Source organism: Ornithodoros turicata, chromosome 8 (assembly GCF_037126465.1).
Source record: "Ornithodoros turicata isolate Travis chromosome 8, ASM3712646v1, whole genome shotgun sequence".
Classification (NCBI taxonomy): Eukaryota; Metazoa; Arthropoda; class Arachnida; order Ixodida; family Argasidae; genus Ornithodoros; species Ornithodoros turicata.
The window spans coordinates 16674864-16689384 of NC_088208.1; the positions used below are offsets into that span (position 1 = coordinate 16674864).

The following is a 14521-nucleotide window of genomic DNA, read 5'->3' on the forward strand; positions in this document are numbered from 1 at the left end:
GAGTCCCCCTCCCTCTCTGTTCCCTCTAGCTCGCTTGTGTTCATTTCCGGTTTCCATTGATAGTGCTTCTGGAACTCGTGGCAGCGTCACACGTTTGGGATTTTTGGTTTGCAGAGGAGCTTGGAAATCGTGATGCTGCTCGAAGATTTTCGGTGAACGAGACGCAAGTGTGATATCGGGGGAAGCAGAAGGACATCCTCGTGGCGACAAAGACGACGAGCATGGCGTTCCGTGCTGTCCTCACACATGTACTAGAACTTAGACGGGATGGATTTGCTGTGACGTCTGAGATTATATACAGACATGTGCACGGCAAATGGCACGTTAGATGGGAATCGCCGCCAGCGATTTCAGGGCCATCAATGGATGGTCAGTTGGCGTTATGCGCCGAAGCGGGACGACACTACGAAAACGGACAAGTATTTGCCACAGCGGTAAAAGCGCAAGGGTGCAGGCGAGCTGGTACACTGTAAAACGACGATAAAACCTGAGACACGGAACAGAAAAAGACGACACGACACGTTCTCGAGAACGTGTCGGGTTGTCTTTTTCTGTTCCGTGCCTCAGGTTTTATCGTCGTTTTACGATTTGCCACAGTCTTCCTGAACACCTCGTGGACAAGGTTACGGATTTTCACCGCTTTGTTGTAAATTTACGGATGGAAAAGAACGCCATTCTGTCAAAAAACGAGAATGTTCTTGAGAACGTGTCGTGTTGTCTTTTTCTGTTCCGTGCCTCAGGTTTTATCATCGTTTTATGATTTGCCACAGTCTTCCTGAACACCTCGAGGACAAGGTTACGGATTTTCACCGCTTTGTTGTAAATTTACGGATGGAAAAGAACGCCATTCTGTCAAAAAACGAGAATGTTCTTGAGAACGTGTCGCGTTGTCTTCTTCTGTTCCGTGTCTCAGGTTTTATCGTCGTTTTACGATTTGCCACAGTCTTCCTGAACACCTCGAGGACAAGGTTACGGATTTTCACCGCTTTGTTGTAAATTTACGGATGGAAAAGAACGCCATTCTGTCAAAAAACGAGAATGTTCTTGAGAACGTGTCGCGTTGTCTTCTTCTGTTCCGTGTCTCAGGTTTTATCGTCGTTCTACGATTTGCCACAGTCTTCCTGAACACCTCGAGGACAAGGTTACGGATTTTCACCGCTTTGTTGTAAATTTACGGATGGAAAAGAACGCCATTCTGTCAAAAAACGAGAATGTTCTTGAGAACGTGTCGTGTTGTCTTTTTCTGTTCCGTGCCTCAGGTTTTATCATCGTTTTATGATTTGCCACAGTCTTCCTGAACACCTTGAGGACAAGGTTACGGATTTTCACCACTTTGTTGTCAATTTACGAATGGAAAAGAACGTCATTCTGTCAAAAAACGAGAATGTTCTTGAGAACGTGTTGTGTTGTCTTTTTCTGTTCCGTGCCTCAGGTTTTATCATCGTTTTACGATTTGCCACAGTCTTCCTGAACACCTTGAGGACAAGGTTACGGATTTCCACCACTTTGTCGTCAATTTACGGATGGAAAAGCATGTCATTCTGTCCCAGATCGGAAGCGCCGACCAGACCATAACTATCAGGTGGAGCTGCGACATGCTATCGCTGCTTCGGTCGACCACAATTGCGAAGGAGCCCGATCCCTGTGCCACAAGCTGAAGGGGCGCCAACCACCCCACCTTTCCCCAACCTTCCGACACCCCTGAGCAGAAATTTTTGACAACAAGCTACAACATCAGCTTAGAAAAAGTGAACAAGCAGAAAAGCATGACAGCTGACCTTGATCTGCCACTCGACTAGGTCAGTGCCCGTGATCATCTCCGTGATGGGATGTTCAACCTGGAGGCGTGTGTTCATCTCCATGAAGTAGAACTTTTGATCCGGGTCCATAATGAACTCTACAGTTCCAGCACCGACGTACTTAACAGCTCGTGCTGCTTTGACTGCTGCTTCCCCAATGCTTCGTCGTGTCTCTTCCGTGACTCCGGGCTGCGTTGCAAGTGAGAGTACAGTTAGTCTTAATCCATGTTCATAAGAAAAATAATAACGAAAGAATGAAGCACGAAGTCAGATTGACTATTTAATATGGACGCTTTTGGGCAGAGCCTGCCCTTCTTCAGACAAAAGAAGCAGTTAAACCATTGCTTATATAAGGAGTGGGATCGGTGAGAGAAGGAACCAAAGAATAAGCCCAACAGAAGGCTATACATTGGATACATATCTGACGGCAACACCGTTGGAAGAAACGTACACCACTTTTGCCGTTTGAGTTCCAGCCGGTCGCGCTTGTCCGTTGAAAAAGAAGAAAAAGCTAAATGCAAGTGGCTAACAGCTAATGTGAATGGCGTGAGAAAATTACTTGTGCATTCAAAAGTTGGACACTGACATGTTATAAAAACAATGCAGACACACCAAAATAATGAGCACAAGATTGCAAAACTACAAAGGTTGTAAAACTTCCATTAAATTCATAAATGAGCAATACTCTGGGCTGTTGTACATTATTATTTTTGCTTTTTTTTTAATATGCAGGTTTTATTGGTAAAAAGCTACCTGAAAAGTGAAAACACATCAGTTTCAGGAGCTGGCACGTTCATGGTTAGAGAATTGCGTTTTGGGGTCTTATGTTTCTTGAAAATTGGAGGGGGGAACACAGTTTTAATTTAGGCGCTATAAAATAAGGTAAAACTGGCAATATCAGGTGGAAAAGCAGAATTTCGAGCTAATAATTTTAAGAAAAGTGCTTTTCCTACTTAAGGTGAACACGTCATGCTGAGTGGCTGTGCTCAACATGCTGTGCTTAGCATCTTCCAGTACCCATATTATCGGTGAATCTGCATTTCGTCATGTTGGTATTCTTGTTGTTTTGGGTTTTACCTGGAGTGACGATGATGCATATCTGGGGGCAAAAACGGGTCTTATTTGGTTGAATGCTAAAATACAGGGATCTATTTGTGGTTACTGCTTGCATGATCCTGTGTACCTTGTATTGTACCTTGTATTGTACCTTGTAACCTTGCCTAGCTCCTGACTAGTCCTCTGTTGATTTTTAGGTACTTTTCACAAAGGAACTTTTAACCGGGAGTTTCCCTCTGGTTATTTCAGTTGTATATTATTTGTTGAATGCACTAAATTAAATGATATAAAATAAATAAATAATAAATAAAAGTAAATGGACGGACGGACGGACGGACAAATGAACGGACAGAATGAGTGAATATCTTACTCCAGGAGCTTCTTCGATGACCTTTTGATGCCGCCTCTGCACGCTGCAATCTCGCTCGAAGAGGTAAACGTAATTATCGTGTTGGTCGCCAAACACCTGCACCTCCACGTGCCTGGAAGATAGCATATGGTTGCCACATCTTCTGTCAGGGTCTTATGACAAGGATAATGTTGGAGTCCTTAACAGGGTGAGCAGAAAATGTGATATCCTTTCAGTGCAGGGTGTGCAGCCCATGCAACTTTCAAATTCACAATATGTGCAAACAAAGGGAAACTCAAGCATTCTTCCCAAATGTTTAGAATTAATCTGACGTACCTAGGATTTGCGACAAATTTTTCTATCAGCATCGCCTCATCTCCAAACGACTTCATGGCTTCACGCTTGGCAGATTCAAGCTGAGAGTCAAAATCCGCTTCAGTCATGACTATCCTCATCCCCTAAGGAGGAGAAATGAAAGAGCGTTTCAGATTTGGAAAACTTGTTTAGACACAGAGTTTCCAAAGAACAAGCTGACAACAACGGTATTTGCAAGTAGCATCTTCACGATACAGAGGTATAATCAACCTGTAGAAGGCGATGCAGTAGGGATGAACACCGCTGATTCTGAAGTAAGGTAATATCTGAAAGCCCATGTGTGTGAGTATAATGCTTCTCTAACAACCCTCTGTGAATTCGGATGGAAGTATCACCGGGGATACATCGGCGTTCGGATACGGACGATGCAATATGGATATTGCACTGATACGGACGTTTGTACGGCTGGCCTTACAAAGCTATTCTTTTAAAAGGACAGTCGTGTACATTCCAGTCAATTTCGAAACCATCGTATCGTTTTATTCCTCCTACCGACCACAATATCAAAATACCCCAGGCAAAATAGTGGCTTAGTTTGACTACTACTGTTTGGTAGAATACACGCCAGGAGCAGATGCCGGATGGTGAGAGTACGCCGGAACTCCCTGTTTGAAAAAAGACGGAAAAACTCTGTTCCCTCCACCACCAATCAGAGCATGTCCTTGAGAAAAGGGATGCAACGGTGATGCGGGCATCTGCACAGTGCGTTTCTCATCTGAGCATGTCCTTCTCACTCCTCCTGTTAGACAGTGACGCTAATCTCATCATCGCCGAGGCCTCCGCAGTAGATTGTCGGCCAATGCTTAACGTAGAGGTATCTGTTTCATAGGTGGGTTCCCGGATGCGACCATCCTTTTCCAGTTGCCGACTGATTTTTCGGACCCCAATTTTTCGGACATGCTCGATTATTCGGACTCGTTCGCGGGACGGTCGCGTGTCCCATAGTGTGGATGTATAAAAACGCACAAAATTTCGGACACTGTTCAGCACCGTCGCTCGATATTTCGGACTCTGTTTGCCCAACCAGCAAATATCTCTCTTGGAGTGACAGAAAACATTGGTATCATCCGAAATTCATATCAAAAGAAGTCAGCCAACTAAAATATTGAGAAAAAAAAAGTGGCAATGAATGTTCATTTTCCTTCCTCTGAGTAGAACAGCTCTGTTGTAACGCTTTTGAGTCTTCATTTTTGGCCAATGGCTTGAAGGCCCAGCACACGCTACCTGCCCGCGAGCCGCGCGACAGCGCTGTAAAGCTTCACCTAAAGCTTCACCTAAAGCACGCATGCGTCAGGTGAAGCCGACTTGCAGACTTTATGAATGCGGTGCCTCTGTCAGTGTACAGTGACGAAATGTCGTTCGGGCAATAGAAGCTGATGTTATCAGGCAGAGCTGGAAACGCGTTAGGAAAGCATCGACAAATTTTTCAAGCCTACTAGTGCTCAGTAAAGTTTATTTTGAAGCGAAATTCGTTTTTTCGGACTGCTCGATTATTCGGACTTTTGCGCGATCCCCGCCGAGTCCGAAAAACTGGACGGCGACTGTAATACCGTTCGACTTACCAAAGTCAAAGGTGTCAGTGAAAAGCAAATTTCCGAGAGAGACAACTTGCCTTGCCTCCTCCACCTCGTACAGCTTTAACCATGACAGGGTAGCCAATTCGGGCAGCTTCAGAGCGGAGTTTTTCGTAGGACTGATCTTCACCGTGGTATCCTTCAACAATGGGCACACCAGCTGCTGACATGATAGCTTTTGATGTGCTGCCGTGCAAAGACAAACAATGTCGTGTCTGAGATGTGTGTGCCTGTTCTAGTAGAATGCAGATGTTACAATTGCGCTTATTCCATGCGTCACAGGACGGTGGACTTTGATGGGAACAAACCGAAGTGACACACGTGAAATGTAAGGAATGTAGCGTACATGTATGATTTTATGTTGTTGTTATCATGAAGCAGGATAGCTGTTCTGCACAATTCACAAATGCAAGGCAAATATAAAGTAGAAGAAGCGTATATTCATACTGCAGGAATAAGAGCAATGTACAAATTGGGGTTCTTCATTTTCAGGCGAAACCCAATTTTCCACAATCGTATTTGTGCATCGAACCAATTTTCTGAAATTCGAACTTAACTCGATTTCTCCCCGAAGTCTGCGACGTTTTTCATCCTTGTGTACCTTCACAGTGGACCTCGAAAGGGATGAATCATGTTATCAACTCTAATTCTTAGCTACCCAAGAAAACAGCTGAAGGTCCTCCTGTTGGTCACATCCAAAATCGCATCTCTTTTGAAAGATTGCATCACCGGCTTTTTAGAACATGTGTCAGAATTCCACGGTTCATCCCTACAATCATCTTGGCAGCTTGACTCACACAATTTTAGTTTCGCCCAAAGACTTTGAACAACATAAAACGTGTGACAGAACACGACAAATTTTTACCTGAATTTCCTTCAGAAACAATGTTCCAATTTTTACCCCCCCCCACCCACATATTTCAAAAACTATTTAAAAAAAACAAGAATCCCAAGTACATCAGCAATAACTAATAGACATTATGGAAGTTGCGGGGTGTACACTTTGCTTAAGGTTCCGCATTTGCTTTGCACACATTTGGCTTGATCTGAACTTGGCTTTCTGAAATGCATGATTCAATCACACACCAGTAGTTACTGCAGATCGCTCAAATTAGAAGACGGATTGCCGGCAAACAAATGAGGAGAATGATTCATTTTGGTTGTCACGTGCCACCTTATGAACTGCTACTGTCAGAAGCTATAAAGGGTCATGAAAGTACATTTTGCTTGCTTTTTGTGGAAAAAGGCACTCAAAGACAGACAACCTTTCATATCTGTGAAGTAAGCAGTCCTTCCACAAAGGAAGATGAACAAAATAAGTGCAGCCTTACAAACTGCATCACCTAATGTTGAAGCATGAATATCACCACGTAGCATGTATTCAAAGTGGATCCCATGGCTGTTCCACATATTCTGTCCACCTAGGTTGCGAGAAGTGTGTGTGTATGTGTGTGTGTTTTTTGCAACTTAACAATGTGCCTTTCGACTTGACATCACCCGATTTTACCATTTCATGGCTCCTGAAATAAAACAAGATTTTGCCTCCCCGTCTGCCCAATTTTCCAGCAAAAAAAATAAAAAAGACACAACAACCAAACCACAACGCCATAATTATAAACAGAGCCTTAAGTTTTAGGCCTTCGTTTTTTCCCAATTCAACGGGTAAAATTGGGAAAATCAACATGTGCTCTAAGTTCATGCGAACTCAGGTGGAAAATATTCCAGTATGCTAACTCATGGAGAAATCAGGCTTTATTACTCAAACACACTGTACTGGTTTGGTGCACAAGGTGATGTAATTACGTTTGCTGACAAAAAAAGCTAGTGTGCATTCCTACAGACGTTTCAGTGAGAGCAATTAGCTGGGTGAAACTCGTATTTCACCCTAAAGAGGCAACTTTCAATTCGAGGTGCGAAAATTCGGGGAAGAAATTGGTTAAACCCTAAAACTTCAGGCTCTACTTATAAAGCCCCGAAGATGACTAAGTCTTTAGATAAGTGATTAAATATTTTAGCACAAAGTGATACTGCAACCTGCCAGATTATAGCGACTTTGTAGTAATCAGCAAATTTGCAATGTGGAAGCCCGTCCGCATGATCAGCCACATGATCTAGAGCAGTGTTTCCCAAACTTTTGGCGGTGACGGACCCCCGGAAGCGATGAGAACCAATTCACGGACCCCCCCACGCACACACACACCATCACAGCCAGTGCATAACCAGCAACCTCGCCAGCTGCTGCGTGCTTTCGATACAGCTTCAGAAACGATTCCGGGCTGGTTTCTTCCTCTTCTTTGTATGTGTATGACGCGGACAAACGTGCATTGCAGGACTTTTCTATCAGAAATTAGAAGCTAGCAGTTGAAGCATGCTTGTAGCAATCTTGGAAGTTCTGGGTGTTTGGAAATCGGGCAGCATGTACGAGCACGTGTTTGTGGGGACGAAAATCCTCACTGAAATGTGAGAGACGGTCGCGGACCCCCACGGACACTCTCGCGGACCCCCAGGGGTCCGCGGACCACACTTTGGGAAACACTGATCTAGAGCAAATTCGAATTTTGAACCTTGAACACTTTGTGGCAATGCCCCTCACACGTATCAACAGGACAGATATCTTTGCTTCACGTACCTCTTGATGCCCATATCTCTAATAGCAGACGCGGGGGGACCAATGAAAACGATGTTGGAGCTGGCGCACATGTCCGCGAACTCTGTGCTTTCCGAAAGAAAGCCGTAGCCCGGATGAATAGCCTGGGCTCCGCACTTCTTGGCAGTCTCTATGATCCTCTCTCTTCTCAAGTAGCTTTCCTGCGATGGAGCTGGACCTATCCGATAGGCTTCGTCAGCCTAAGTACAGGGGTAAGAAGTTCAAGAGCAAGCTTTGACACCGCCATTTACTCTTTTCCAAGAAAACTGGGCACATTCAAAGATGTTCGCACCAGGATTGTTTTTTTTTTTTTTTTTTTTTTATTGGGTGTTAGCGCCGCGAAGCAACTGTGGCTATGAGCGACGTACAGATGTGGACAGACGGAGAGAGGATAGCAGGAAGGAGTGGGGGACAGGGGGGTTAGTATGCGTCCTGGGCCGACTTCAGGGGGAACTGTGCCGACATTCGTCTGGAAAGTCTTCGGAAAACCCAGGGAAAACCTCAGACAGCACAGCCGGCGGTAGGATTCGAACCCACCACCTCCCAGTCTTTAGCACGACCTTGGTTACCACCAACGAGCGGACGCCTTAGCCCACTCGGCCATGCCGCTGGTACCAGGATTGTGTGCACTCATATCTTTCTGCAAATGTGTGTCTCAGGGATTGGAATCCCAAATTCTATTCCCCCTGACATATTTTTCTTTGAGCGCTTCCATGCTCCATTAAAGATCCTTAAAGGAGCACAGAGTTCCAAGATAATCCAAGATCATGTCAGGTTAAGACGTCTGATGAAGGTGTGCGTGTGTCATTTCACCGAATAGCGTGAAAGTTTTTGATGTGTGCAATTTGTTTCCCAGAAGGAAACCTACATAAACGTGGCTCCGCACGTTCACCCTTGGCTCACCACTCCGGGTGAAACGAGGAGGAGAAGGTATGATTCCACGTCACCGATGACGTTATAGGGGCAATTCGATCTGGTTCTCTGGTCAGTGGGGGTCAGCGCCCTGTCCCTATGCTGTCGTAAACCAGTTCTGCCAGTTCTCCCAGAGAACGGGGACAGAAGGAGCAGCCAAATAATGACTGACCCAGGAGTAATGCTTTGTCAGAAGCCCAAACAGCCAAGTAACACAGTAACGACAGCTGAGTAGCACAACATTTCTCTGTACCAATCAGCGTCAGTGCAAGGTCCCAAGCAAATCACAGGCTAGTGCTTCTCTCCACCGCCTTTTCGTATGGTCATTTCTTGCCTTACACATCATTTAAATTCAATTTCTGCGATAATTACGACTCTGTGCTGTGAATTACTTCTCATGGTGCGCTTTACTGACCTACTTAACAGTTTTATGGGAAGAAAACGGTACGTTAAAAAAATACTTCTGTGCTACTTTAATACATGGCCATGTCTGCTCCAATTTAATGATGGCTGTTGAAGAAAAGGCACCAGGAGTGGGATTAGAACCCACACCCTCTGATTGCCCATTAGAAATGCCACCAATTGTCAATGACGTGCAATAATTACCAATAACAACAACACATTGTCTGCTCGTTACATACTCACAAATTTCACTTATGATTGAGTCTGATTATTCCCGTTTAAAATGGGAATAATCAAAATGTGCCGGAAATCGAAAAATCAAGCTGAAAACGTCTTAGATCATGAAAACAGTGCTCAATCAGACTCAACAACAATAACAACAACACATTGTCTGCTCATTACATACTCACAAATTTCACTTATGATTGAGTCTGATTATGACTGAGACACAGCCAAATTCGGTGCAAAAGAACTACGCCACGAACAGCACCTATACAGACAGAGGGCGTGCTATACTGTGGTGTTACAATAAAACCTGGTCCCAAGAGGGAGTGCACTTCTTACTCTAATCTTCATTAAGCACGTCAAACACGTTATGCATCATTACTGTGCACATATTAATATCCTTCAACTATGTGTCAGTGGCTGTCAATCATTAAGCTGTGGCACAATACAAACAGAGATTGAATGCAGTAACTGGACACGAACCCACACCTTCCCATCACCAAGTCCGGTAAATTTTCATTACGAAACACGACTATGCAGGGGCACTGACTTAGACAAACCATTCTGCGGTCACAACGTGCCGATCAATCGCTGTCCCCTCAATCAGCAAAAGTCGCGAATATAATGTGGTGTATAAAACATGTAGGAAGAAGCCGCACGTAGTAAAACTTTGGATAAGGTCAGCTTCAATTCAAGTGCGCAATTCAACAGTGCACAGTGACTAAGCAGCAAGAAGCAAAAACAAGGCCAAAAGCATAGACACAGGACGACTGCAAACTTTTACGACTTTTTTAGCACGTTTTACTTCACATACAGTCGACCCGCGTTTATCCGGACGGCTTCGTTTCCTGTTAAAAAAGTCCGGATAGCGGGGGAACCAGATAAGCGAAACACGAAAGTCGAGAGTGATCCTAAAAGGACATCTTTATTGACCATTACACACAAAACTATCCATTGTCATCTGTTTCATTCTAATACACGCATCCAGTTCCTGCAAAACTTTGCAAATGGCATTGACTCGCGAAATATTGTTCTGTTGCTCGAAAAATAATAGCGCTGTTCTCAGTGCCGCCCACGCATTTTCTACCGTCACAGCTGGTGCCCCCCATCCACGCTTTCATCATCAGATTCTTCTTGAACGCTATCGGAAGCGACGACACTGACGATGTCGTGATCTATGATTGCAGCGCAGGGGTCCTCATTGCGGACTTTCTCAGTCTAAAATGACCAGACTGCTCAGTGGATTACTTTTGTGTAACGTGCAAAGTCGGAAAGGGAGAAAATTTTTCCTAGCAACACCGTCTTTGTGTCAGTAAAAAGGAGGCCACGACCAGGGTTCTCGACCTCGCTTGACTAGGTGTGGGCCAAGTGTCATTCCTGGACAATGACCAGATAACTGAAGCCGATTGTTGGGTCACTTCTGTTCCCTGGAATTCTCGTCCGAGTCCGGAAGCTGAAGTCCGGATAAACGAGGGCGAAATGCATTGGGAGAAATCCGTCCCCATGCCTTTCTGTCCGGATAGCGCAGGATCCGGAAAAAATGAAGTCTGGATAAACGCGGGTCGACTGTACAAGGTTTAAATACGGAAGGGCATAGAATCGCGGTCCCACTGTTATAATGTGCATAAAATGGCACATACAAAATTAAATTATGCAATCGGAAATGAAAACGGAAACAATAAGCAGAGATCATCTACTAACATGCTGGAATAAGCTGTTCGAGAACGATGGTGTTGACGTATTCACCGATTTTTCTAATGTTACTAATGCCATCGAGTCAATTTTTCACGTATAGTTTATGTTGTCTTCCCTTTAGTTGTTTCATTTTTCCCACGATTGACTTTAACATTTACTGTTTTGTCTGCTGTATTTGATGTGTAGCTTCTTTGTATTTTTGAATTTATTCATGCTTGGTGCACCATTTGCCAGACCTTCGGGCTGTTTATGGGCACCTTATCAAAAATATATTATCATTATTGTCTTCAAGTATCAGAAACAGAAAATGGAAACTTTATTATTTTTTGTAACAATCCTCATAACCAAAAATTAGGGCTGCTCCATAATTCAGGTCAATTTTATAGTTCCCAGAAAGCCCAGAAAGTAGGTCAGTGACCATATATGTTCCGTTACCTACCATGGCAACATGCATGGCCTTGCTGTCGGCGTCACTATAGACAGCGACAGAGCGGATGCCGAGCTTCCGAGCAGAACGAATAACCCTGCAGGCGATTTCACCTCTGTTTGCGATGAGGATCTTATCAATCCGTGTTCTCGGATGGCTGTGGCTGCTTGCAGCTACATAGAAACGCAGACCAAATTATAACAATAATAATAATAACAATAAACTTTACTCACCACTCTCTCAGAGATGGGAGTTGGGACAAGAATGAACTTATTATATGAAGTTAATGTAAATTATGAAAAACTGCATCAACAGTGTTCGGACCACCATTTTGCTTTGTGCTGTCACTGGATGGAGCTCGCCTTGGCTAAATCTTGTTACTTTTACTATGTTCAAAATTAATACAAGTAATGACTAATGAACTGCGAGCTATGCCTATGCAGACAGAGTGAGCACTGAATACTAGAGAGTTGGTGCTCTTAGAGGCACATTTGCAGTGCAATGTACTACGCAAAGCAAACCCAGGATAATGCCAGCAGCTGTTATCATGTTCCCCAAGCCAGGCCACTGCGACAGTTGAAAACATGCCATAGGAAAATACGTGACAATCGCCTGGATGGCTGATACTGTAATCATATGCCCAATAACTTTAGAGCATGAAAGATGAAAGTCACTGAAAAGGTTAGCCAGCTGTAGGACTTGAACCCACATCTTCTGGATTGCCGGTCCAGGGCTCTACCAATTGAGCAAAGCTAACACGCCTTCTCAGCGACTTCCAGGGTGCGTCATCTGAAGGGACAAACCAGCCACTCTCTCTCACTCATCCTCCTTTCACTCTTACATTTTTGCTCACTCATACACACATTCATACGACGGGATCGACGCAGGCGGCAACTGATGAGCAAGAAAGAACTGATGTTCTGAGGCTAGAACAACATAGAAGGGACAAATACATACAAAGCCTCAATTTGCCTAAGAAATTAACGATGAAAGTCACTGAAAAGGTTAGCCAGCTGTAGGACTCAAACACACATCTTCTGGATCTTTTTCTTGTACTATAGAGTATTTTAGTATGCAGAAGTAGAAACACAAGGAACGTTGTGTCCGGGATTCTCAAATTGCACGACGGGGCCGCGTACACAGAATCGGGTCATCTCCACCAAACTTGTGTCCTGAGCTGTCCGAGCCAACTTTCAGCCTTCAGTCTGGTCTGAGCCAGTTTGCACAAAAGTTAAGGATAAGTCTCAGACTCCTACTCAGTAGACTTGCAGTGCATTGAGTACGTGCTCACTGCCTAGGCTATCCAGAACGAGTCTGAGACTCCAACTCAACTTTTATGCAAATGCTCCCAGGTGTCTCACTAAACACTCACAATATTGCCCACTAGCTCTAACCCAGGAAGCATAAATGAAAATTATGGTCGCCATGTTTTACCACTAGGGAAGTGCATGAGGTTCAATATGGTAAGAGACCTATTTGTATATTATATAGAGGGTGTGTGCAGAAAAAGTAGCCCCACATTTTCGCACATAGCGCGTTCCCTGCTTGCCGTAAACTTTCGGCGGTGGGCGACGACACATTTATATGATGAAAATCAACAACAAAATTGTGGTAACCAAACTCGGCGTAACAAAATTGTTAGCCACAGCGTGAACTTTGCTTCTGGTATTTCCAATGGGACATAGCACAGTCACGTTGCCCTACTGCGGGGGGTGCCACTTATGCAGAAACTGAAACGAAATCTGGCGAACCTAGCGGCAGCTAAGCGCAAGTGTGCCGTGACAGCCATGTTGACTTCTCCACAGGCAATTTGGGATGCAAAGAGAGCAACGTTTGAATAGACAACTTTTTGTTATGCGGAGTTTGGTTACTACGACTTTTTCTTTTATGGTTTTCAACGTATAAATGCGTCGTCATGCGCCACTGGAAGTTCGTACGGTGAGCAAGGAACGCGCTACATGCGTAAATGTGGGGCTACTTTTTCCGCACGCACCCTGTATATATATTATTTGGCAAATAAATTATACAAAAGTTGCATTCGTCATACATACCCTGACACTGCTGATGCCAGACATGCCACTGATTGTGTGAGCGCCTGCTGAAATCGACAAGAACCAACCATATTGTTCATGTATTGAACATTAGACAGAACGGCATTCCTTTGGTAGTTGTCACTATTTGAAAGGTGGCTTCACCACATTATCGAAAACGGATTTGGGAAGGCAAGGCTTGCCTCCACAGCCAAGCTAAGCTTACCGAAAACTATGCCAACCAGTTCATGTCGTCTTAGGTTAGCTTAGTGATAGGTTAGGTTATTGCGGCTGTGACAGCTAGCGTCGCCCCTTTCGAAACGGATTTTGGTGAGGCAAGGCAAGCTACCACAGCCGCACTAAACTAACCTGAGACATCATAAACTTGGTTAGTTTAGTGATAAGTTAGGTTAGCGCGGATGTGGCTGCTCGCCTTGCCTCCCCTTCCCTGCCTTCATTTTCGATAATGAGGTAAAGCCAACTTTCAAATGGTGACGTCTAACTGATCCTAAGCTGTCCTCGTCTGTCCTAATACAGCAAGTGGTATAGTCGCAAACGCTCAGCGCTTGCGTGCGTCTTTGGGCATGTGTTCGTTTACCCAAATAATGTTGCGTAGCAGAAGCGTTATTACGAGGATAATGGCAAGTAGGAAATATCCGAATGCAGAATGCCATTCTCCGTGATGTTACGAACGCGAGATCGCCTCTGGGCTACTGTGATGTTAGAGAACCAAGTCGAATCGCACACACTGGACCTCTACAGTGAAAAGGTGTGAAATGAGTGCAGAGGTACCTGCTTGTACGCTGATCCCCAGAAAAATACGTATGCACGAAACATGATAAATTAAGCAAAACTTGCCTGTAGTAGACGATGCCAGCACAGCGCAAGGGAGCAGCCATCTTGGACGCTGTTGCCAGACTGAGTCTTCCATGCTTAGATCATAGTCCACTAATTGGAAGTCGATTTGCACGTAAGGTGACGAGTAGGACTGCAATCTCTGGGAAATTGAACTTGGAGGACTAGACTAGAA

The 14521-nt window shown here is 44.5% G+C and overlaps 1 protein-coding gene across 2 annotated transcripts in view; it reads right to left on the bottom strand.

Moving 5' to 3' along the window:
- LOC135366544 (methylcrotonoyl-CoA carboxylase subunit alpha, mitochondrial-like) overlaps window positions 1–14395 on the bottom strand; it is a 30756-nt gene extending 16361 nt beyond the window's left edge. The window contains exons 1-8 of one of the 2 annotated variants that reach the window (XM_064599277.1): window positions 14350–14395; window positions 13513–13559; window positions 11474–11634; window positions 7783–8000; window positions 5192–5339; window positions 3541–3662; window positions 3226–3337; window positions 1779–1988 (exon numbers count right to left, since the gene is read on the bottom strand). In XM_064599277.1, coding sequence (XP_064455347.1) covers window positions 1779–1988; window positions 3226–3337; window positions 3541–3662; window positions 5192–5339; window positions 7783–8000; window positions 11474–11634; window positions 13513–13559; window positions 14350–14390 — 1059 coding nt within the window. In that variant the 5' untranslated portion in view covers window positions 14391–14395. The remainder of the gene's footprint in view (window positions 1–1778; window positions 1989–3225; window positions 3338–3540; window positions 3663–5191; window positions 5340–7782; window positions 8001–11473; window positions 11635–13512; window positions 13560–14349) is intronic. The other variant, XM_064599278.1, reaches the window with a different exon arrangement.
- Between the last annotated feature and the right edge of the window lie 126 nt (window positions 14396–14521).